General features: G+C 42.5%; 1 protein-coding gene across 1 annotated transcript in view; it reads left to right on the top strand.

The window, feature by feature from the left end:
- Positions 1-23,879, top strand: part of zswim5 (zinc finger, SWIM-type containing 5) — a 79,597-nt gene that overhangs the window by 51,651 nt on the left and 4,067 nt on the right. The window contains exons 2-15 of the mRNA XM_080034316.1: positions 3,140-3,327; positions 3,646-3,814; positions 7,351-7,499; positions 12,434-12,584; positions 13,694-13,888; positions 14,151-14,327; positions 15,441-15,587; positions 15,850-15,987; positions 19,095-19,246; positions 20,429-20,531; positions 20,698-20,833; positions 21,518-21,675; positions 22,037-22,200; positions 23,239-23,320. Of these exons, the coding sequence (XP_079890442.1) occupies positions 3,140-3,327; positions 3,646-3,814; positions 7,351-7,499; positions 12,434-12,584; positions 13,694-13,888; positions 14,151-14,327; positions 15,441-15,587; positions 15,850-15,987; positions 19,095-19,246; positions 20,429-20,531; positions 20,698-20,833; positions 21,518-21,675; positions 22,037-22,200; positions 23,239-23,320 (2,109 nt within the window). The remainder of the gene's footprint in view (positions 1-3,139; positions 3,328-3,645; positions 3,815-7,350; positions 7,500-12,433; positions 12,585-13,693; positions 13,889-14,150; positions 14,328-15,440; positions 15,588-15,849; positions 15,988-19,094; positions 19,247-20,428; positions 20,532-20,697; positions 20,834-21,517; positions 21,676-22,036; positions 22,201-23,238; positions 23,321-23,879) is intronic.

A 23,879-nucleotide genomic window follows, 5' to 3' on the forward strand; every position in this document is an offset into this window, starting at 1 on the left:
TTAGAGTGATATTGTCATCTAGGCCTGAAAACGAAAATGTGTGTCAAACTATTCATTTAACATTGATTGGAATAAGTTACACTCAAGACACTGAAAGGGCACAGTAACTAGCCTCAGAAGCCGGACATCAAGTCTCCCACGAGTGTTACTCAATCTGTTAGGAATAGCCACATTGTGCCGGGGAAGGACTTAACTGAGGTGTAAATTCCCCCAAAAATGGCTACCTTACAGATAATTAAACTCGGCTAGTGGGTTTTATGTGTTAAACTGGGAGAAAAGGATGGAGGGGAGGGGTGCAGACGGACAGACGGGCTGTGAACTGTGTCAGAGCCATTTTAGACTTGATTGAAAGTGAAAAGAGCAGCAGTGTCACCATCACATTCATCCCTGTGGCCTGAGCAACAATAGCTTTAGCCTAATAGACACAGACGGAGAGAGAATGAGGGGGGTAGGGGGGGGGGGGGGGGTCTAGGTCCATAACCAAGACAGAAAGAGAAAGAGAAAGACAGCAGCACTCCTAGCTGTGGCAAAGCTTTCATACATAATATAATCTGCCATCAAACTTTTCCACTCTCAAAGCTCTCAAATGTTCCCCCGATGCTTTTAAGAAACGCTCTCCCCTTTTTTTTTTTTTTTTTTGCCTGATCTTTTGGCTCACCGCTGTGATGATTTCGGCACGGGAAGATCAAATTTTGACTTTCTGACACAGAGCTGCAGTTAGCTTAAATTGGCTCTACAGGTATATCCATTAGTGAGTCGTAGAGAGGGAATGGAAAGCCTTTCTTTTCTGACATTTATGATCAAGAGCTGGCGGGACACAAAAGATTGGTTTAACAGGCGGGAGGGGAGATATTTGAACAATTCGGAGGGCTCTCAATGTCCATCACTAACAGATGCATCTGCTTCTCTGTCTCAATCTGCTGTGTGTTCTTGTCTCATCCTTTCCTCTGTATTTACTATTCAGATGGCTTTCTGTCTATTCTGTCTGGCTTAGGGGACGGTTTGTGTTGGTCACTCGTGTCCTTCCGTGATTACCCATTGGTCGGTTAGTCGTCAGTATTGTCCGTGAGGTGGACAGTCAGATTGTTGATACATTACTTTGGGTGTAATGTGTGTTGCTCCACATGAGGCCATCTAGGTGAGTTTGCAAGTACGTAGTAGTAGCTGGGTAGATCACTTGGTGGCAACTGTGGCTGTGACGGTTGCTGAGTGTTTTTACGTTGGTACGAGCATCCAGAAAGGAAGTTTGATCAGTGCATCTCTACTTTACTTTTCTCTTCTTACCTATATCTGTATCTGCACAACCATCCACACACACTTTGCATTTTTTTTAGTTCCAGCTCAGTTTTAGTTGTTGTGTCTGTAAGTTGGGTGTTTTGGTATATTAGGTCATATGTTGGCAGTCTTGGAGGTGAGTTGAGATGTTGATCTGTACAGTGGGCGGCTATTTTGCTTTTGGGAAGTGGTGATACGACAACTTTGGTCTTGGTTAAGATCGATTTTATTTGTTCAGCAGTCAGTCAGCGCAACACACTGTCCTTATCAACCCCTTCACGTGGTCACCAGTTTCCTCTCGTATTCTCCCGTAGCTCTTCCTCTTTCTTTGTCACAGTCCAAGCGGTTTGTGTGTGTGTGTGTGTGTGTGTGTGTGTGTGTGTGTGTGTGTGTGTGTGTGTGTGTGTGTGTGTGTGTGTGTGTGTGTGTGTGTGTGTGTGTGTGTGTGTGTGTGTGTGTGTGTGTGTGTGTGTGTGTGTCTGCTTCCTTGTGTAGTTTGGAAAAGCCTATTAGGATTGTGCCAGTAAAATGGCTTAACACCCCCTTCTAAGGTTAATCTACCATGCTGGCCAATACCCAAGAATGTAAGTGTGTGTCTGTTTGTTAGTGTGGGTAGGTGTGGGTGTGTTGTTGGTTTGTCAGGGTTTATACATTTATACATTTTTTCAGCCCATGCCCAAAATAGCCATATCATTGCTTTCCAGTTAGCTTGCCCTTTATGTCTCTCTCCTGTCTTTCCAGCTGTGGAAAGCAGTAGGGTTGCTATGGTTTGGTTGGATACAGTAATCCAATGTTTACACACACACACACACACACACACTCACACTCACACTCACACACACACACACACACACACACACACCACCTCCATAAATAATTGACCTGTCACAGTGAGACGACAGGACAGACCAGATACTCTCCCCTCCCCTATTCTCTGTCCTCCTCTCACATTTCACCTCCTATCTCGTCCCCTTTATCCTCTGTTTCCTCCATCGCCATTCTTTCACTCTTATTCCTTTGTTCCGCCTGTACCTTTACCTTCTTTCTAGTCCCTCTTTTTTGTGGTCACATACATTAGTTAGTACCTAGGCTGTACAGGATCCATGCAGTTGATTGCATTGGAATGAAAAGGCTTCAAGCATTCTTTGTTTAATTAATTTACTAAAAGAGAAAAATTTACATATATGTGGGGCCCTGAGATAGAGCCCTGAGGTACTCCACAGTTCATTGTCTTTTTCTCCCATTCATAACATCAGTATCCAGACACAAAGCCTTGTGTTTCCAGTATTACAATTATTTCTTCACATCCAATAAGTGGATGAACATTGGATCTATAAGACAAGAGTCTTCATTAGTAGAATTCCTTTGGAGTTTGCCATGAAAGTGTCATGAAAGAGAAGTCAGCTGTTTAGTGCAAGTCTTCCTAAAGTGTTAAGCCACTGGTCAGCGTAGCGTGTTATTTGCGAGGGCCCTAAAGATAAACTATGCAAAGCAGAGTTAAGGTTTATCTCTACAGGCACTACCTGTTTACTCTTACTACCTCTTGGGCTGAGTGTGTGAGTGTGTGTGTGTCCGTTGGAGTACCATACGATTGTGATGTTGAACGACTTGAAAACCTAAATCTATTGTGATCTTTTTGCTTGTGTCACCATTATTGCTCGTGGAAACACATTTGTAGGTCAGCACAATGGAAACCGATCATGTTCCATCAATGTGGTAGTTACCTGTCGCAGTTTGTCACCAGGCAGGCATTGAACTGTCCGTGTGGATAATTTATGTTTTGAATTTTTCTGTGTATTAGTTCTGTCCATCACATTGAATGATGAAACTCACTCCTCCTCCCCTCTTCCTTGTGTCTTTGCAGGCTTTCACCTCAGTGGCACAGTAACTGAACCGGCTACACCGTCGGAGCCAGAGGTCACCCACAAGGTGGCCATCAGCTTCGACCGATGCAAGATCACCTCCGTCACCTGCGGGTGCGGGAACAGGGACATTTTCTACTGCGCCCACGTGGTGGCGCTCTCTCTTTACCGGATACGCAAGCCCGAACAGGTAAGAACTATAACATATAGACAACAAAAAAACATGTCAAAAGGTCAGTATGGAAAGTCTCATAGGCATACTCAATGCCTTTTCTATGATTTTGGGTGACTTTGATGTGTGTTGAGGACACACATCCATAAATCATAGGCACATGTAGATGTCTTAAGTAACAGACAAAAACGGTTTAATATACAATGGTTACAGTATACATATTAGTAACATATAGTAACATACATTATCAACTGTGTTTGACACTGAAACAAACGGTAGAAATGCCAAAACAATACAATTCTCAGATTAAATTAAACCTGTTTGTGTGTGATCCAGGTGAAGCTGCGGTTGCCCATCTCAGAGACCCTCTTCCAGATGAACAGGGATCAGCTGCAGAAGCTGGTCCAGTATTTGATCACAGCCCACCACACTGAGGTGCTGCCCACCGCTCAGAAGCTAGCCGACGAGATCCTCTCCTCCAACTCTGAGATCAACCAAGTCCACGGTGAGAGAACAAACCAATACGGACGACTTTTCTTTCATGTAAAAATGCCTGTCTGATTGTTCTGCAACTTTCATGACTCCAATACATCCATCTAAAAACTGGGTTTTTAAAGGTGCACTATGAAACTTTGGGTGTGTCAGCTAAGTGAAAATGTGTTAAGGTATATTCTCATAATAACTGAATAAACAACCTTTCTTCACGGGAAAATTGGATCCCGGAAACAAAGTTTTAAGTTTGATAGGTTCCTGAAAAGTTATATTTTTACTAGTGGTGGGCCGATAACGGCGTTAACGGCTGCGTTAACGCCAGACTCTTATCGGGCGATAAAAAAAATATCGCCGTTAATCTCTTAATTCCACCTCCTGTTCGGCTCAGGGGAGATGCTGTTCGCCGTCGGGGTGAACCCCCTTCCGCACGTGAAGGCTCGCTTCACGTGCGGGAAAGCTATAGTGTGAGCGGCCACAGCTTGTATTTTGGTCATATCTAACACTGGACTGCAGGCCTATATAAAAGTGTTGTACCTTTGCTTTCTTTGGGTTAAAAAAAACTCCATCAACTCAGTATCCGTCTAGTCCAAAAAAACTCTGTCAGCTGCTGCTGCAGACGGTGTGCAGACGTGCTCGGAGAATCGGCATCGGCGCATCAACAGTCATTCAATGCAGCGGCAGTAATCATACAACCGAACGGTGTAGAAAGTCCCGTCAGTTAAAAATAGTGATCCAGATTTTAAATCCATGTTAAAATCGGAAGGATATAAAGCTAGTTAGCTTAAAAAAAGTAGCAAACATGTCAACTGTGATGTGTTCAGGCCGGCTCAGTAATATGATTGATGTGTTCAAATGCAACACAAAAAAAAAGAAATTTGAGATTTTGGCGAAACTTGTTTTCCCAGCAAGATAAAATAGATAGTAAAGATGGAATGGAATTATGACCTGTTTAATGTCCTATCTAGAGCTATGATCATATCAGCAATTAAAGCAATAATACAAGTTCTATTTCAACAAAATAATAGAAAATTATCAATTTTGATATCAATAAAGACTTGGATCGTTAAGGAGTCTTGAAAATGGTATCAATATCAATACAAATTAACTCTCCTGTCATCTGAGAGAAATTAAGATGATTTAATTTTTTTAACCGTTAGTATTTACCGGTTAAAAATATTATCGGTTGACTGGTTTACCATGGACATCCCTTATACTGTATAAATGTATATCATACATTGTATGTTTTTTTTTGTGTTATCCCAGTTAAGTTTATTATTAATTTTTTATCATTTAATATTACTTTTAATAGTTCCGGGACGTTGGAGCAATAACCTGGTGTTTTGACACTTCAGTGTGCACTGTGAATTTGAAGTAATGTTCAGTTTTTGAATAAAGATGCAGCATTTACAAATGTTTATTTTTTTTATCCGATTCATCGATTAATCGAAAAAATAATCGACCGATTAATCGATTATTGAAATAATCGTTAGTTGCAGCCCTAAACAATTCATCGTTACCTCTTATGGCCTACAGTTCAAAGTTCATGTTTAACTGAATAAACAGTTTGTAAACACAAGTACATCTTGTTGAACATTATTTATTTTCATCACCAATTATCATAGTAGAACAGCTTCCTCAAGCAGTTTGTGATGCATGTTGGAAACAGGAGATGAGCCCCTGGTCTGATGCGCCACCTGGCTTGAGAAACACGTTCTCAAAGACTTACTTTGAGTCATTATTTTGGGAGCACACACATATTATGAATGAATTCAAATGAGCCATTTTAATCTAGATTAATCTAGATTAATTTCAAAATTAATCTAGATTAATCTAGATTAAAAAAATTAATCTATGCCCACCTCTAATTTTTACTTTTGTTGTTTGGCCCGACAGTTTGCTTTACAAACATATTCTAGCCTTCGTTTGGATGCAGGTATCGCAAAATAATTTTCTTTTGATTTATGATGAAAGGATTATTCAATACCACAAATTTCATGTAGAGTAAATATGTTTCGTTAACCAACTCCAGACTCTGCACATGTAAACATATCCCCCTCCTCTGAAATTGCATAGTGCACCTTTTAATGCTACAGTATAAATGCATGGCAGCCAGTTGGTAGAAAAAGCTTTTATACTGGGGTTCTGCCGGCGCTGTCCATCCCTATGCAGTGATATCTTCACAGCAACAGGCCAGAGTTAAAAGCTCCCAGACTTTAAAACATTCTGCATGTCGGTCCACACAGGCTGTCATACGTACACAGGAGCCCTGCCTGATTACTTTAGGTGAAAGCAGCAAGGCCCGGCTTCAAATGGCTCCTTTCATTTCTCTTAGTTCCCCCTCTCCTGTGACTAGCTACTTTCCAGTGGCAGTGAGTAAAGAAAACGGGGCCGAAAAAAAAAATTGTTGGATTGGGAAATGGACTCGGGAGAAGGCAGAGAGAGGGAGAGAAATGTGTGGAAAGGAAAATATATGAAAGGGCCAGGGAGCACATACTGAGATGAAATACAAGAGTTCAACCACAACAGACTTTGCGTAGAAGGGAAAAACGACAAACTAAGACACATCCCTTTGCCCCCCAAACAAACAACACACTCGTTATCCCCTTTCTCTCATTTCATCCTCCTCGCCCTATAATGTTGACATTCTCCAGCCTCCGTCCCTTCCAGGAAGCCGCACAGCGTTGTTTCCTGCCCCGTTTTGTTTGACAAGGGGGATCATGGGGGTTGAAGTTCAGTCGGTCCAGGAGCGAGGCTTTTCTTTCTTCTTCTTCTTCTTCTTTGATGGTGGAATGTTGCTGTTTGGCTGTTTGGCTGTTTTTTTTCTGTTTCTCCCAGCCAGTTGGAAAACACATCTCTCTGGGCTCTTTTTCCTCAGCGCCGCATCCTGCTAGATCAAAGCAGCCTTCCCCCCCTCCACTTCTGAGCTAAAATCTACATTTCCCTGTAGTATAACTCCGACAAACACACACACACACACACTCACCCAGAGCTGAACAGCAGAAAAAATAAAGTGTTTGATTAATCGAAATACGATGATTCACATAGGTGCACTAGGTTAAACTTCAAAAAGAAAAATATGTGTGAGATTTAGAATATTCAGAATTGCTTATCCATCCATAAGCTCTGAGGAAATCTTGAATGACCTGGTAGGCGTCGTGCTAAGGAAACAGGAAACAGTGTTTTGGGAGTGAGGCTGTCAAAGATTAAACCCCCATTTCCCATGGTCACCGTCTTTTGTTTATTTATTTTATTTGTGTGTGTGCGAGTGCGTATTGAGAACAGGAAGGAACCGGGAGTGACACGAGTGAATGTGCAGGCTTCTCTCTTGACTCTCTGTTTACAGCCTTAGTCTTTGATGTGGAGAAAAGGATGTTTAATGTTGGATTGAAAGTTTTTTTCCGTTTTGGTTAAGTTTTTTTTTCTCCACGTGTTAGTGTGTTTTCTGTCCATCATTGTAGCGCTGTGTGTGTGTGTGTGTGTGTGTGCCAGTGTGCCTTTGTGTCTGCCATTGTGTGCCAGTCAGTTTTTAATGTGTGTGTGTATTCTCAGGTGCGCCGGACCCGACCGCGGGCGCCAGCATCGACGATGACAACTGCTGGCATCTGGACGAGGACCAGGTCAGGGAGCAGGTCAAGCAGTTCCTGTCCCAGGGAGGCTACTACGGCTCGGGCAAGCAACTCAACTCCATGTTCGCCAAGGTATACCCATCACCCACTCCACTATGTGTGCTCCATTAAGTTATTGAATAATGAATTTTTAATGTATTCATCACCAAAGCACTAGATATGTGAGATACGTGTTTTTTTATTGGTGATCTAAATTGGTGAGTAAATCGGGACAACAGGCCATGGGTCCTAAAAAGAATCTACTGATGGAGGAGGATGTTGAGGAATCCCCGTTCCAACACAACATTTTAGACTTCACTGGATTTTCTTAAAAATTTGCACAGATGTTTATTATGACTCAGAGATGACATCACAAGAGTTTAGAGGTCAAAGGTCAAATTTCAAGGTCACTGTGACGTTGCCTTTTGTGACTGCATTATCTCATGAACGCTTCCACAGTTTTTCTTCAAATTTTGCAGAGATGTTTATTATGACTCAGAGATGACATCACAAGAGTTTAGAGGTCAAAGGTCAAATTTCAATGTCAATTTGAAGTTGCATTTTGTGACTGCATTATCTCATGAACGCTTCCACGGTTTTTCTTCAAATTTTGCACACATGTTGATTCTGACTCAAAGATGAACTGATTACATTTTGGAGGTCATACTTCAAGGTCATAATTAATTCCTAATTCCAGCTAGTCCATTCAAACTTCCAAATATTCCACATTTTTCATACATTGTATTATTCAACCATTCTGTTCATTCAGATATATTCATCTTTCCTTCTTCATCAACATTAAGCAGTGAAGGTTATTCAGTATCAGCTTCAGTTCAGCAGCGCAGCATTCACACCGCAATTTCTTCAGGAATTGCATTTCTAGTTAAGTACGGGTCCTCTGTTTACAGAGGACCCGTAATTATTACTCAACAGAGGACCCGTAATTATTACTCTCCACCATACTTATTCTTCTTCTTCTGACTTCTTATTCTGCCTCAAATTTCTAGCTGCTTCTCCTCCCACACCGTTGCACGTAGAAACGCAAAAATTCCACACAACGTGCGTCCCCACCCCACGGGGTGTGCTATTATACAGTTTTTCCGATTTCCGCTAGGGGGCGCTGTTATGAAGTCCCGACTGAAAGAACTTTGAGAGGCCACGCCCCGCACGCCGTAACTCCGATTGACTTGAAACTTCTCACACAGTTGTATGTTCAGTGTTTCCCCTAGAATTTTTTTTAGGCCCGGTGGTAAGAGCTGATAAAGAGTATGCGCGCCGCGTGCGTACCAAATTTCTAGAAAAAATTGACCAAAACGAACCCCATTTGGGATGAGCCTCTTTTGACAGCCCGTTAAAAATGAGGGCATAGGGTTATGCTTTCACATTCAGTACATTTGTACATGTGGTGTTTCTCACAGGATTTTTAGACCCTGCTGGGTGAGAATGGACCTTCTGGGGTCTGGGGGCATCCCCCTGCAGAAGACAACCTTATCATTTTTAAAGTTAAATGCATCAATCTGGTGCACTTTGAGAGATGAACTCTGATTAATTATGTGCTCTGTAAACAGCTGTCATATGTCCTGCCTATAACTATTTTCTGTAATAATTTGGAGACACAAGCCATGTAAACTATTCAAGAAAAACACGTGGATTTCAATAAAAAACAATAAACACTAAGATCTAATATAGACAGCTCCTGTCTAGTAGCCTACTCATTTCTGGAATAATCTGAATCACCTCACCCTGAAGCTAGCCTATTTAATTTTTTTTTTTTTAATGCAAATAGCCTTGTTGAAAATAAATGAATTAACATAGGCTACACATCATGATTAGCCTATCAACATGTGTGCTACATAAGGCAAATTCCCTATTCCGACCATTATATTTCATCTAGCCTATTTCTCAATTTAAAACATAAAAATAAAGTAGCATTGAAAATACAAATAGGGCTACAATAGCCAGCTGTTTTCAAGATAACTTAACAGTTAAAACAATAAGTAAATTAATATGTCCCTTGAACATAAATGAATGCTTTTCTGAGAATGTCAAAGGCAGTAGCAGTGTGGCACTTCTGTAAACTTACTGAAACGTGTGCATGCCGTTTTTTTCAGCGCTGTCTCTGCTGTTGATACAGATTGGGTGTGTTGCCACGGCGACGTAGCGATTTTAACTTTCTAAGTTTTGCTCAGCACTTTTTCCTGTTCAACGTCCCTGTTACTGAGTCCTTAATATCTCCATGGAGCAGGCGCTGGTTTTATTTTCGCCACTAGTTCAGCGTTTGCTTGCTAGTCATGCTCCTGCTCATTGGCTTCCGTGTTTAACAAGTGCGCACCGAATGCACACGCGCATCGCGCCCGCCGTGAGCACACACACACACAAGCAGACACACAGATCAGCTGATGGGATGATCAAACGAGAGGTTGTAAAGACAGGCCGACAGTGCCGCGCAGACGCTCGCAAATGATTATTACGGAATCAATGAAAAATGTATTAAAAAAAAAAAAAAAAAAAAAAAACATTTATTTTTATTTTTTATTTTTTTTAAGTCAGGCTGCTGTTGGCCTGGCGGGGGTCCCGTTGGCCTGGCGGGGCCGCCAGGCCTGTATAATGGTAGGGGAAACACTGATGTTAGGGTGCTCTACAAAAAAGCCTCTGGGACCATAAAAAGTCTTCTGGGAATATTTCCCGCTAATTAGCATAAAGTGAAAAACAGCGTGTTATCCACAACTTTCTGCAATTTGACTGTATCGACACCAAATTCCTCGTGAAGCCCCGGGGGACTACAATAAACATACCCGTAAAAGATTAGTAGTACAACTTGAAAAACATGGCCGCCATTGACCAAAACGTTTACGCAGGGGCGGGGCATAATAACACGTTGGCCATAACTCCTTAACCGTAGGTCCTATCATCATGAAACTTGCTGGGTATGTGCAGAAGTCATGTGGTAGCATGTCAATCAAAGCATATCGAGATTAACCCAAAGGGGGCGCCACAAATGGGCGGGGCTTAATAACACGTTGGCCATAACTCCTTAACCGTAGGTCCTATCATCATCAAACTTGCTGGGTATGTGCAGAAGTCATGTGGTTGCATGTCCATCGAAGCTTATCGAGATCAACCCATAGGGGGCGCCACAAATGGGCGGGGCTTAATAACACGTTGGCCATAACTCCTTAATCATAGGTCCTATCATCATGAAACTTGCTGGGTATGTGCAGAAGTCATGTGGTAGCATGTCCTTCAAAGCTTATCGCGATTTACCCATAGGGGGCGCCACAGGGGCGGGGCCTATCCACAAATTGGCCATAACTCCTTAACCGTAGGTCCTATCATCATCAAACTTACTGGGTATGTGCAGAAGTCATGTGGTAGCATGTACCTCTAAGCTTATCGCGATTAACCCATAGGGGGCGCCACAGGGGCGGGGCCTATCCACAAATTGGCCATAACTCCTTAACCGTAGGTCCTATCATCATCAAACTTGCTGGGTGTGTGCAGAAGTCATGTGGTAGCATGTCCCTCGAGGCTTATCGCGATTAACCCATAGGGGGCGCCACAAAGGTCACCCGACTCCGATTGACTTGAAATTGATTACACATGTACAGCTCATGGTGCTCTACAATTTCGCTCAAAGGAATTTTTTTTTAGTTTCCGGTAGGGGGCGCTGTTATTAATCCCCGACTGAAGAAAGTTTGAGAGGCCGCGCCCCGCACACCGTAAATCCGATTGACTTGAAATTTCTCACACTGGTGTATTTTAGGGTGCTCTACAAAAAAGCCTCTCGGACCATAAGAGTCAACCTGGAAATACTTTCGGCTAATTGGCATAAACTGAAAAAAAGGGTTTTATCCACAACTTTTTCAAGTGTTACTCCATCAACACCAAATGTCTCACGAAGCCCCGGGGGACTATGACGCACGTCTCCGAAAAATATTAGTAGGATAGCTTCAAAAACATGGCCGCCATTGACTACAACGTTTACGCAGGGGCGGGGCTTAATAACACGTTGGCCATAACTCATCGACCGTAGGTCCTATCATCATGAAACTCGCAGGATACGTGCAAAAGACATGCGGTAGCGTGTCCCTCTAAGCTTGTCGAGGTCAACCCGTAGGGGGCGCCGCAAATGCGAAAAACATCATTCGCCAACGCAATGTTTGCCAGGCCACGCCCCTTTCCCCCTGACTCCGATCGACTCATCGTTTGTCGGACGTGCGCGGCTCGCGTCGCTCTACGGTAACGCCTCTCGGACCGCGGGGGTCGGCCGTGATTTTTTCCCTTCCCCGATTCGCGCGGGGGCGGCCCGTACTTTCCAAATCTCCGCGGGATTTCTAGTTTATTTTATTGTTTATTATTGCTTTAAAAAAAATGTTTTACTTTGTTTGAAATAAAAACATTTTCAATTCAATCTAGGCACGTTTTGCAAAGCAGCAAGCCTATCCGGAAGTACCAGGCAGTGACCAATTAAAAAAATACACTGAAACATGTTACGCAGTTTCAATGAATAAGCATGACACGCCAATAGTGTAAGCAATGGCAAAGAATCATTTTGCTCATAATATAATGCTGTTGTGGCGAGATTCATTGTTACCTTTTTATAGTAAAGATCTTAAGTTGTAACAAAGGAGGCTACCATATATGAACAGAGAGGTATTTTAAAGGGGCACCCCAGCAATTTAGAGTTGCTCTTCCATAAAGACAAGGGATTCAAATGAAAAACAATAAACAATTTATAAAAGCATAGTCATAAGTATTGCACGCTGAGATGGCCTGATTAATACAAGTCAAGTTTCAAAAACGTAAATCCTACTTTTCCCACAATGCAGCACAATTTCATTAGACCCCCTTTCAGCTTGATGAATTCAAACCCCACAGATCCAAGTTTGTAACAGGGACTTTCTGGCAAAAAAATAAATAAAAAATGTATCTGTGAAAATACCCCCTTTTTTTAAATGATAAAAACACTAATTTGCACCCACACACAGTGACTAAAGCCTGTACTCTCCGGTGTCTTTTCTTACCAGGTGAGGGAGATGCTGCGGATGCGAGACTCAAACGGCGCCCGCATGCTGACGCTCATCACCGAACAGTTCATGGCCGACCCGCGCCTGTCGCTATGGAGACAGCAGGGCACGGGCATGACGGACAAGTGTCGGCAGCTATGGGACGAGCTAGGTAAGAAAGCACAGTCGCAGAAAATGCCTTGACAAAAAAAAAAAACGGAATGACATCATTATTTTGGGTACGTTTTGAAGTTTAAGCCAATCAGCTCCTTAGTTTGGAGCCATCAGTCATCGCGGGTCAGACAGACAGGGGTCAACGGTATTGTCAGTTAAGTTAGACGGATGGGGCGGGCCAGGCACCTTGTCAGGGTAAACATTCATCCAGTGGCTAAGCTATTATGTCATGCAGTGGGGTTTCTCTTCCTCCTCCTCCCTGTGCCACACACACACATACAGACACACACAGGGGGAATGATAAAGGCTTGACGATCAATACGGCTGCTTGGCTTCTCTGCAATCAATCTCTCAGCATTTAGGAGGTCAATGCGAAGACTTCCTGGGTGAGCACAAGGGAGGGGAGGGATCATGACACAGACAGAAATAACAGCCAGACAGACGGGCTTTGCTACTGTCTGATTTTTTTTCTCTGAGATGCAGCAGACATCCGAACAGGAGACAGAGTTGGATGTCTGTGTTGGTAGAACAGGTGGGTTTAGAGGAGAAGGCCACCGAGCTGTGTGTTTCGTACAAATGCTATTCTGATTTGTATGATCGAACAAGTCTGGCTTTGTCTGCATGACTGAGGCCAACTCTCTTTGACTTGCACACATTTCATTCAGGAAATTCTGAAAAGCTTTTTTTTTTCTCTGTCTTTGAAGGTTGCAGTTAAAAAAACATATTTAATAATCTTGACTGTGCCTGTATGATTTTGTGAAAAATGTGGCCCCGAGTGCAGTTTTAGAAACTTAAAAAGCGGCACGTTCTACAGCTTTTTTTTTTTCATGTTATTTTTTCAATCGGGTTTTGGATTCAACCTTGGGTGAATCCAAACGTCTTCATTCAACCAATGGATCAGCTGCTGAGTCTGTGAAATATTAGAAAGCAGTGGAAATGTCTACCAAAAGATCCCTTACATTTAGCATGATTTGTTCAATCAATAGTAAAAACCTCTTCAGTTTTCTCTTGAGGTAGGGCACCGCACTCTTCAGCAGTGCGTCCCCCCCCCCCCCCCGAAAACCACTTGCTTCCTCTGACCCCTGCCTTTTGCTTTTCCCCTCCCAGGTGCATTGTGGGTCTGCGTGGTGCTGAATCCCCATTGTAAGAGCGAGGAGAAGAGCAGCTGGCTCAAGCAGCTGAAGAAGTGGGGCGACATGGACGTGTGCCCGCTGGAGGACGGCAACTACGGCAGCGAACTGCCCAACATCACCAACACCCTGCCCCAAAGCAACCTGGCACAGGGTCAGCATCGACACACACGTAAACACAAAGCTATATACATATACTGTGTGATCAAAACATGGACACGTTCTCTCAGGGGATAATGTGTATATAGCGAACTGGTCACTCTCGAGGAAATAAAGACAGATTAATGAACAGGAGCCTGAAACAGCTGTTAATATTGTTTTAAGTTCGGTTTTAATGATTTAGAAATGCTAGTTTTTGCTTATGAAACCCAAAATTGCTGTCGGAACTTTGGGACACTATAACTAACCGTGTGTGTGTGTGTGTGTTCTCTCAGACTCTCTGTCCAGGCCCAGGAGGACGGTGTTCAGTCGGGCGGTGGAGGCCTGTGACCTCCACTGGCAGGACAGCCACCTGCAGAGGATCATCAGCAGCGACCACTACATGTCCCCATCCTACCAGAGAGAGGGAGAGAGCCTGCTCTTCAACCCACAGGGACTGCCACTATGGCTGGGTAAGGAACATGCACCAACGCACTCACATACATATGCACTCACTCACTCACATACGCATGCACACTCAATCACATACATATGCACGCTGGCACGCACGCACACACACACACTCACTCACATACATACACACACAGACACACACACATACATGTAAAATGGGACACACACACAAGCACGCAGCCCCACATTGACACACATACACAATAGTGGCAATACAATAATGTCAGCTGTTATGTAAGTGACCACACACACAAACACACACACACACACACACACACACACACACATGCATGCGCTCTGTGATGTCATAAGGGGATTATTTTACTCCTCAGACAGTCAGCTTTCTTGTTTTGACTTGTGGGTGAGAACACCTCAGTGTCACTGAGATGGAAACAATTCATCACTCATTTCCATGGAAGGTGTACACACATTTATTATAATTTCTTTAGTTAAATGTTGAGTATATTTAAGTAACAATCGTGCATGGAGCAAAACACTCACACTCACACAGCATTACACCAGTTTAGACAAGCTTGATTTTCAGGAGGCACGAGTGTGTCTGATGCAATTCCACATAAAGACTATCCCTAATTCCACCAAAAGCCAACCACACACACACACACACACTCTAATTCTGCTGATACTGAGGCCAGTATCTGCAGTAAGCAGCTTCCAGCTAAGATCTGTCAGATTCTGCAACTTAAGCCAGCTATCAGACGCACATGGGTGTTCTGCTGAGACTGCACTGTGTGTGTGTGTGTGTGTGTGTGTGTGTGTGTGTGTGTGTGTGTGTGTGTGTGTGTGTGTGTGTGTGTGTGTGTGTGTGTGTGTGTGTGTGTGTGTGTGTGTGTGTGTGTGTGTGTGTGTGTGTGTGTGTGTGTGTGTGTGTGTGTGTGTGTGTGTGTGTGTGTGTCATCACTCACTAGATGTCCCACAGTGTGTGTGTTTGGAGGAGAATGAATGCATGTCCGTGACCATGTACAGCAAAGTGTGACCATGTACAGCAAAGTGTTTCTTTGTGTTTGTGTGTGTGTGTGTGTGTGTGTGCATTCACATTAATTTTGTCTGTGTAGCACTCCTGACATCAGCTCGTCTCTCTGTCCACCACACAGACCATGTCCCGACGGCGTGCGCTCGCGTGGACGCCCTGCGTTCCCACGGTTACTCCAGGGAAGCCCTGCGATTGGCCGCCGCCATCATCAACACGCTGCGCCTCCAACAGCAGAGACAGAGGGACATCTACAAACACCAAAAGAAAGGTAACGCGCGCACACACACACACACACACACACACACACACTCTGCAGTCTCAGCACTCACTCACTCACTCACTCACTCACTCACTCACTCACTCACTCACTCACTCACTCACTCACTCACTCACTCACTCACTCACTCACTCACTCAGACACACACACACACACAATGTTGTCTAGATTATTTTCTGGAGCAAGTGTAGCGCCTGAAACATTGGTTGTAACCTTTTGAATCCCCCCCCCCCCCCTCCCTCCACTCTCTCAGAGCTTCTCCAGAGGGGCGTGACCTTAACCACCAACCTGGAAGGCTGGGTGGGTCATCCCTTAGACCCCATTGGCTGTCTGTACAACACACTCACTGAAACCTGCCGCGTGGACGACGACAACTCTATGGACACTGGAGGTATGGGAACACAAACGTGCTTCAGTTTGAAAAGCATCCTCTGACTCTAATGATAAATCAATACAACACAAAACTAAAACATCCGTCAAAAACAGTACAGCTTCTTTCATAGAAATTCCATTTATGAACAATCAAAAGGGGCAGACAGGCTTCATTACTTGCCCTCACAGACTTCAATACAGTTGCCATGGCTGCTCTTAGTTTAGTGGCATCTTGGAGGTCTTGAGTGTCTTATTGCTGGCACACTGTCTGAGGAGTGAATCATGTGAAATCATTTCTTGGGCACACACACAAACTAGTCTAGTGTTAAAATGTGTTTCTGACCTTCCATAGAAGATGATGAAAAGGTGAGAGTTATGGATCAAGCGTAAACAAGTGTTCTGTGTTCACTTGGTTCTTTACAGGCTCCCAGTCACTACAGGTTAAAGTTTGAATATAAATAAACAAATATATACACTTTTACAATTTTTTCAACTGCTCTTTGACATCACTTGCAGCCTTTAGTTTTGTGCTGGTCTGAGCTGCAGCAACTGAACACTGTTACTATAGGTCCAGTGATCGCTAATACTTTATTGCTACATTATTAAAGATCTTATAAAAGTAAGGATAATCAACTATTTATTGAAGTCATGATAAGTCTTTTAAAGCTAACCTACCATCCACCTAACCCACAAATGAAGCTAAAGCCTTAGCACGTACTTGATCAGAGTAGATACTCGCTCAAACCATGGACCTCCTCCATGGCAGCCCACACTATATATCACTCAAAGAGCTCATTTGCCAGACACAAGGTATAATTCCTGACACACTTCAACAGCTGATGCAGGTTGAATACATGGACAGAGGTGATGGGGGACAACAGCAGTGACTCATCGGACGACAGACTTGTCATATATCACAGACCGGGTGCTATTGTCCTACACACAGCCATAAACTAGCAGAGCATGAATGGATCGGGGATGGAACACCCTGCTCATTTAGAGAGAGAGAGAGAGTGTGTGTGTGTGTGTGTGTGTGTGTGTGTGTGTGTGTGTGTGTGTGTGTGTGTGTGTGTGTGTGTGTGTGTGTGTGTGTGTGTGTGTGTGTGTGTGTGTGTGTGTGTGTGTGTGTGTGTGTGTGTGTGTGTGTGTGTGTGTGTGTGTGTGTGTGTGTGTGTGTGTGTGTGTGTGGTATAGAATCCATCAGCATTTGCATCTCTCACCCTGCCCAGGGCCCTTTTTATTTATTTGCACCAGTGGCCATTGCAGCAGAGCAGAATAAGGGGTTGGGTCTTCCCATTGTTACCAGGCTACAGGGAACTATTGTCCATTCAAACAATGCTGACCACTGGCACACTCGTTGTGTGTGCATTGGGGTTAGAGTGATTGATTGTCTTATTTTGTTTTGGGAATTTGAGCTGAATGGTATGCCTATTTTGAGATTGTTTGTCACCACGATTTATTTATTTATTTCCCATTGGAGGACAGCTGCGAACATCTGTTTAAAGGGGAGGTGGACACGGACTATGCACCAGCCAATGAGAATGCAGTTTACACTCAGAGATTTTCTTAATCGACCAATCAATCACCGGCACATGGAAAGAACAACAAAACTAAATGGGTTAGCACTGGGGTTCAGTCCGTAGAATCAGTTTTCTACTTTACCCTAGATTTCTATAAGCACACACACACACACACACACACACACACACACACACACACACACACACACACACACACACACACACACACACACACACACAAGAAGAGGATTGAGGGGATCTATTGCTCAGAGGGGATTTAAGTAGAATGATGGGTTCGGTGGGGAGGGGGGGTGGAGAACAAATGGGCACCAATCAACAGCTGAGACTCTCTTGGCATCTGTTCTCAATTATAGCTGTCGAGCATTTGGTGTAGGGTTAGCGGCCATCTTAGATGAGTGATCACACAGTCTGCCATGAATGCATTATTTCTATAATGCTACACACACATGGTAGCTCATTTTCTTCACTGATTTGAGTGGGCTCAGCTCCACAATGCAATCATATCAAATCTGATGAAACTGTCATTTCACTTCATTAGAGCTATACTTTGTTTCCTATTCAAATTATTGTTCATTCATAGCCAAAAAAAAAGATTTATTTAATAATATTCATTGAAACTGTGGATTTTGTTACGTTTGTAACACTGGTGCAGGTAAGCCAGTGAGGGATGGTTTATGGCCAGTAAAGACAGGAGGAATAATTGCATTGCACACATGTGATTATTGTATTAAAATAGACGTCAAAGAAATTTGAACCTTTTTAAAATGCGGCTTGGAAATCCCCTGATTTTTTTCTGTAGTCCTGAACACATCGTCATTGTGTCTTCTCTTGCGGCTGTGTACTTTGGCTGGCTTCCTGTACAAGCAGTGGGGATGACACTAGTGAATTAAGTGACGGGAGTGGAATGTATCTGCCACACAAAGCACGAGGGGCAAGGATAAATAAATATATTACATGAACACATTTTTCTATTACGAGACTAGTAAAAAAGTTGTAATATTATGCAAATAAAGTCATAGTTTTAGGCCGTTGAGGAAATTGGAACATCTTGTGATTTATAGCCTTACTTACATTCACAAATATTGAAAATCCCCTTCATGGCAAATCAGCACCCCGTTGTCACACATTGCTGTCGCCTGTGTGACAACGGCCAGACACCAAACTATGTTTAGCTTTTCTTTCTCTCCACTCTATCTCGTTATAACTAGATCTGAGATTTTAATGGACCAGCTTAAAAATAATAATGTTCTGGGGGCGCCTTTAGCTCAGTTGGTAAGGCGTCCCCCTCCCGGGCCGGGCCCAGCAGCAGACCCGGGTTCGATTCCCACCCGCGGTCGTTCTCTGCATGTCACTCCCCTCTCTGCCCCATTTCACCTCTGTCTCTCTGCACTATCAAATAAAGCATAAAAATGCCCAAAAAATATATTATATATATATATATATATATATATATATATATATATATATATATATATATATATATATATATATATATATATAAAAATGTCCATTTAGGTTTTCAACTACTCCCTTCTCACGAACCACTCACTAGAAATTTATTTTGTTTTGTTTTTATTTTGTACAGAAGGCGACCCCAGGCCTCCAGTCTACCACCATGTTCCAGTGTGGGGCAGTCCTGATGCCGGGGAGTCCTACCTGACCCTGGCCTTAGAGGTGGCTCTCATGGGAATGGGACAGCAGAGGATAATGCCTGAGGGCCTCTATGCTCAGGATAAGGTAATGGCCCCACTGAAATACTCTTTGGCTGTGTTTGAAACGGCCTACTAACATCCTCCCTCCTACATACTCAACATGAATATACTACATACTGTCTACTTAACGATCGATTGTGTATGCAAGGTTCGTCGGACCGTTTACTCTGAAGTATACAGAAGCAATAAAGAATTTAAGAATAAACTTCTGTGTCGTTTGAAAAGACGCAATGCGTGGGGCGGTTGAGTTGGGAAAGTAACCTATCGATCCACACACAAAATCTTCCCGGAAATAAGTACTCATCTGGGCATTTCTCGACTTCACAAACTCGCATACACAACCACACCATGCTCAAATTGACGCCAAATTGAGTATGAGTATGAGTAGGATGTTCGTATGGCTTTTCGAACACAGCCACTGTCACATGAGGCACTCGTACTAATAATACATACATTTTAACATCCACGTTCTTGTACACTGCAATGCCGGACTGCTTGCAATGGCTAAACTTAAGCTGCATTTGGTGGTTCGTTGCACATTAAAACAAGCGGTGTTTGCTTTTTGCCAAAGTGCAGACAATGTTCAACCATGATGGGAAATCACTATAATTAAATGTCTATGTGAAGTAATTGCCATTCCAAACCAGAGGAAAAAGGTCAACCCACTTTGTTTCCCTGAAAAACACAAGGCAAGAACCACGTCAGAGCTGCTCACTTTGAATTAGAAATAATTCCTAAGAACATTTCTGGGTGTGAATGGTAATCTGCTGCAAAGTGCTTGAACATGGCCGCCGTAGACCTTTCTCAATGTCACGGGACTTAACAAAAATATTCATGTTTTTTTTGTTTTTTTTTGTGTGTGCCACCTTTCAACAAAACACAATTCAAAGCACCTCCTAAAGGTCAGTCCTGTGTACTGTGAATAACGGTAGACACACATGCAAGAGTGTGAGGTATTAAAAGCCACCCTCTTAAAAAAAGATCTTTACGCTTGAAAGTGCTATGTTATTCTCCCCTGTTTTCACTTGTACATCATGGACCTCTACATATTGTATGCATTCTTGGATTCTAACATTAATATACATGAACATTAATGTGGGAAATGGCACATGTGAGCGCCTTTATGCATTCATTTAGTGATACTGAACTGAACATTTAGTGTATGTATCACATTGAGTTAAAATGTGCATGTGTAAATGTGTTCTAGGTGTGTCGCAACGAGGAGCAGATTGTCGCAAAGCTTCAAGAACTTGAACTGGACGACCTGTTGGTTCAGACTCTGCGGAAACAGGCCATGCAGCTACTGGAAGGTAAGGTTTATAAAGGAGAATAATTAACACACATAATCAGTAGCTTTTAACATGGCCCTAATGACTGTCTTTGAGTAGAAGTGAAATGAACTGAACCTAACATTATATTGTTTTGCGCGTGTGTGTGTGTGTGTGTGTGTGTGTGTGTGTGTGTGTGTGTGTGCAGCTGGTCCGTTCAGCGGTCTGGGTGAGGTCATCCACAGGGAGAGTGTTCCCATGCACACCTTCGCCAAGCACCTGTTCTCTGCCCTGCTGCCACATGACGCAGACCTGGCCTATAAGGTGGCTCTGCGCGCCATGAGGTCAGTTTACAAAGCCAGTGCAGTGTTACAACAGCTATAGTCCTTCGATAAAGGTTATCATTTTGTGATATGTAGGAATTGTTTTACACAGGAGTTGATTTGTAACATGTGGTATTGGTGTTTTGTGACATGGAGTGTTTACTGATATACTTCAAATCAGCTCAATAAAACTGTTAAGTTGAGATGTTTGGGTCAGAGTATTGAAAGAAGACCCTCACCATGATAAGGGCTGTTAAAGGAGAAATATACAGACGCAAAGAGACAAAGTTTAGACAAATAAACACCTTAATGTACATTTTGGACCTTTTATTAATACTAATATGAACGAAGACGTTGTGTTATGTAAGCAAAATAGCCAAACATCTCTAAATCTACCAGTGTTGTCTACCAATGTTTTTGCTTGCAGTGACCTCAATGAATGGTTGTAGCATTAGAAAAGAATGAAATAAACTGGTAACCTTACCTGAGAGTGTAGAGGTAGTGGAAGATCATTTGTGGTCATATTAAGGATTTTCACTTCAAAAAGTAGTATCTATTCCAATATGTAAAAACTGAACATATACTACCTTCTTAAATCACAACGATTCCCCCTGTAGTATCTAAACGCCCGCTGACTTTTCAGAGGTGATATGCTGATGCTGATTCCCATCCCTATAACAAACTAACGTTTAGTGTTTGGGTCAGGCTGCCGGTGTTGGAGTCGTCTGCAGGCTCGGGGGACGTGGGCCACCCTCACCACGGCATCTCCATCGTCCCCAGCAGATACCCGCGCTGGTTCACACTGGGACACCTGGAGTCCCAGCAGTGTGAGCTAGCCTCCACCATGCTAACCGCGGCTAAAGGTACCCATAGCACATACCACACACACAGTTATCGCAGCAGTATAAATAAAAATACTTTGATGCACATCATGGAAATAGTTGTTTAAAGCTGATAAATTCCTATCAGATAATTATGAGCAGTTGAATAAGGGGGTGGGAATAAATAAGCCTCCCACTCCTTTTCGGACACAGACGATACATTTATTTTGTGAATTGTTTACGACAATTTATAATTATTGTTGTTTCGTATGATGATGTGTCATACTTGCTTTTTTATTTTGTATTTTTTGTTGTTGTTCAAAATAAAGACGAAATGAAGAGAAAATGCAAAATGTAATCTAATAGTGCATTGTATGTTACTAAAGTGATGATTGGTCCACAGGTGACATGTTGAGGTTACGCACGGTGCTGGAGGCCATCCAGAAGAACATCCACTCGTCCTCCCTCATCTTCAAACTGGCCCAGGACGCCTTCAAGATCGCCACGCCCGCAGACAACCCGCCTGATATCACTCTGCTCAACGTGGCACTGGAGCTAGGCCTGCAGGTACTGTACTCTACTGTAGTGTGTGTGTGTGTGTCTTTTTTTCTTTTTCTAACCACAGTAATTATGCGTACATTTGCGTCCCTTTTAAAAACCTAAAAAAAATCGAGATGTTTATAAAGCAAGAGTTAAAAGCATTTTAAGCACGTTTTTTTTTTTAGAACAAAACGTATCATAAATCAGACAACTATCAACATACCAACCGATTTTTACTGCAAGAACCTTCAGAATAGTGACTGATTATGGAAAGTTCAGTTGATGTGAATGCTTTAGAATCATTTCACCACCAAAAAAAGAAAGTTAAACTCCCCCTGTCAAAACATGCAACAGTTTCCTCCAACTTGTAATTTCTCCTGGCCGCATGCTGCCACACTATGAAATGAACAGAGAAAAACATCACACAGTGTCTTACCGGTGTTGATGTTGAGAAACCACATAATGAAACCTTTTGGCCTTCACAGTAAACACAGGAATAAAAAAATAAAAAAAAAACTCTTCCGATCATCAAGGCAGCAGAGTTTGCTTTGGACCGCAACACTGCTGTATAAAAGCTCAAACATGGATTTTGGTCATCCGTGTTATTATGAATATACAAATATATATACATCTTTCATCACTGGAGACGTGTGGCCTTTTACTAACTGTTATGGAAATCATGCATTTTACTTATTGCTAATATTATGTCCTTAAAAACAAGAATATGTCTATTAAATATGTGTTGTAACTTGTAAGGCAAGGCAAGTTTATTTATATAGCACAATTCAGACACAAGGCCATTCAAAGTGCAAGATTAAAATTAGAAAAGCGAATGAATAAAACATTTAAAAGCAAATTAATAGAAATTGAAAAATTACAGGTTCAAATGGAAACAGAAAAGTCTTTAGACTTGATTTTAAAAGAGCTGAGAGTTGCAGCAGACCTCAAGTTCTCTGGGAGTTTGTTCCAGAGATTTGGTGCATAAAAACTAAAAGCTGTAATGCTATTGGTGCAAGGTGTTGTCATTCCAAAAAGCTCACGTTGTGTATTTGTGTTATTGTGCAGGTGATGAGGATGACTCTGTCCACGCTGAACTGGAGGAGGAGAGAGATGGTTCGCTGGCTGGTAACCTGTGCCACGGAAGTCGGTATGTCATGCCTTTTGAAATTTGACTTAGAAATACAGACGAGTGATGATTTAAAATAAAGGAATCAATAAAAAAAAGCAAGTACAAGTCATTGGGCTTCTGCTGCATCACACACTTTCCCCACAATATATTCCTCCAGTTGATATTTTGGTCACATCCATCTTTTTTCTGCATTTGTTTTCTTTAGCCAATCATTTTATTGAGATTTTACTTTTTATTTCTGATAAATTTCCTGTATCTGGCTGATTCACCATTATGGCTTCAGTAGTTATACAGCACACTTGTCTCATTGCTAAATAGATGCCAAACCCAAAAATTGGTGGAAATCTTCATATTTGTTGAAAAGATTAAATGTTTCAATCAACAGTTTCATGACACAAAAACCAGTTCAGTTGACTTAGTGTGGGTGAGACAGTAGACCTACAGTAGGTGCTGGGCCTAGAATCAGCAAAGAAATGCTGTCATGGATTATTAGACACACAAGGCCTTGCTTTGGTGTTGTTCCTTTAACTGACAAAAACAGAAACAACTCAATGACCTGTTCTGTTCTAAGCTCACA

This window comes from Ammodytes marinus (genome assembly GCF_949987685.1).
Source record: "Ammodytes marinus genome assembly, chromosome: 9".
NCBI classification, from domain to species: domain Eukaryota; kingdom Metazoa; phylum Chordata; class Actinopteri; order Uranoscopiformes; family Ammodytidae; genus Ammodytes; species Ammodytes marinus.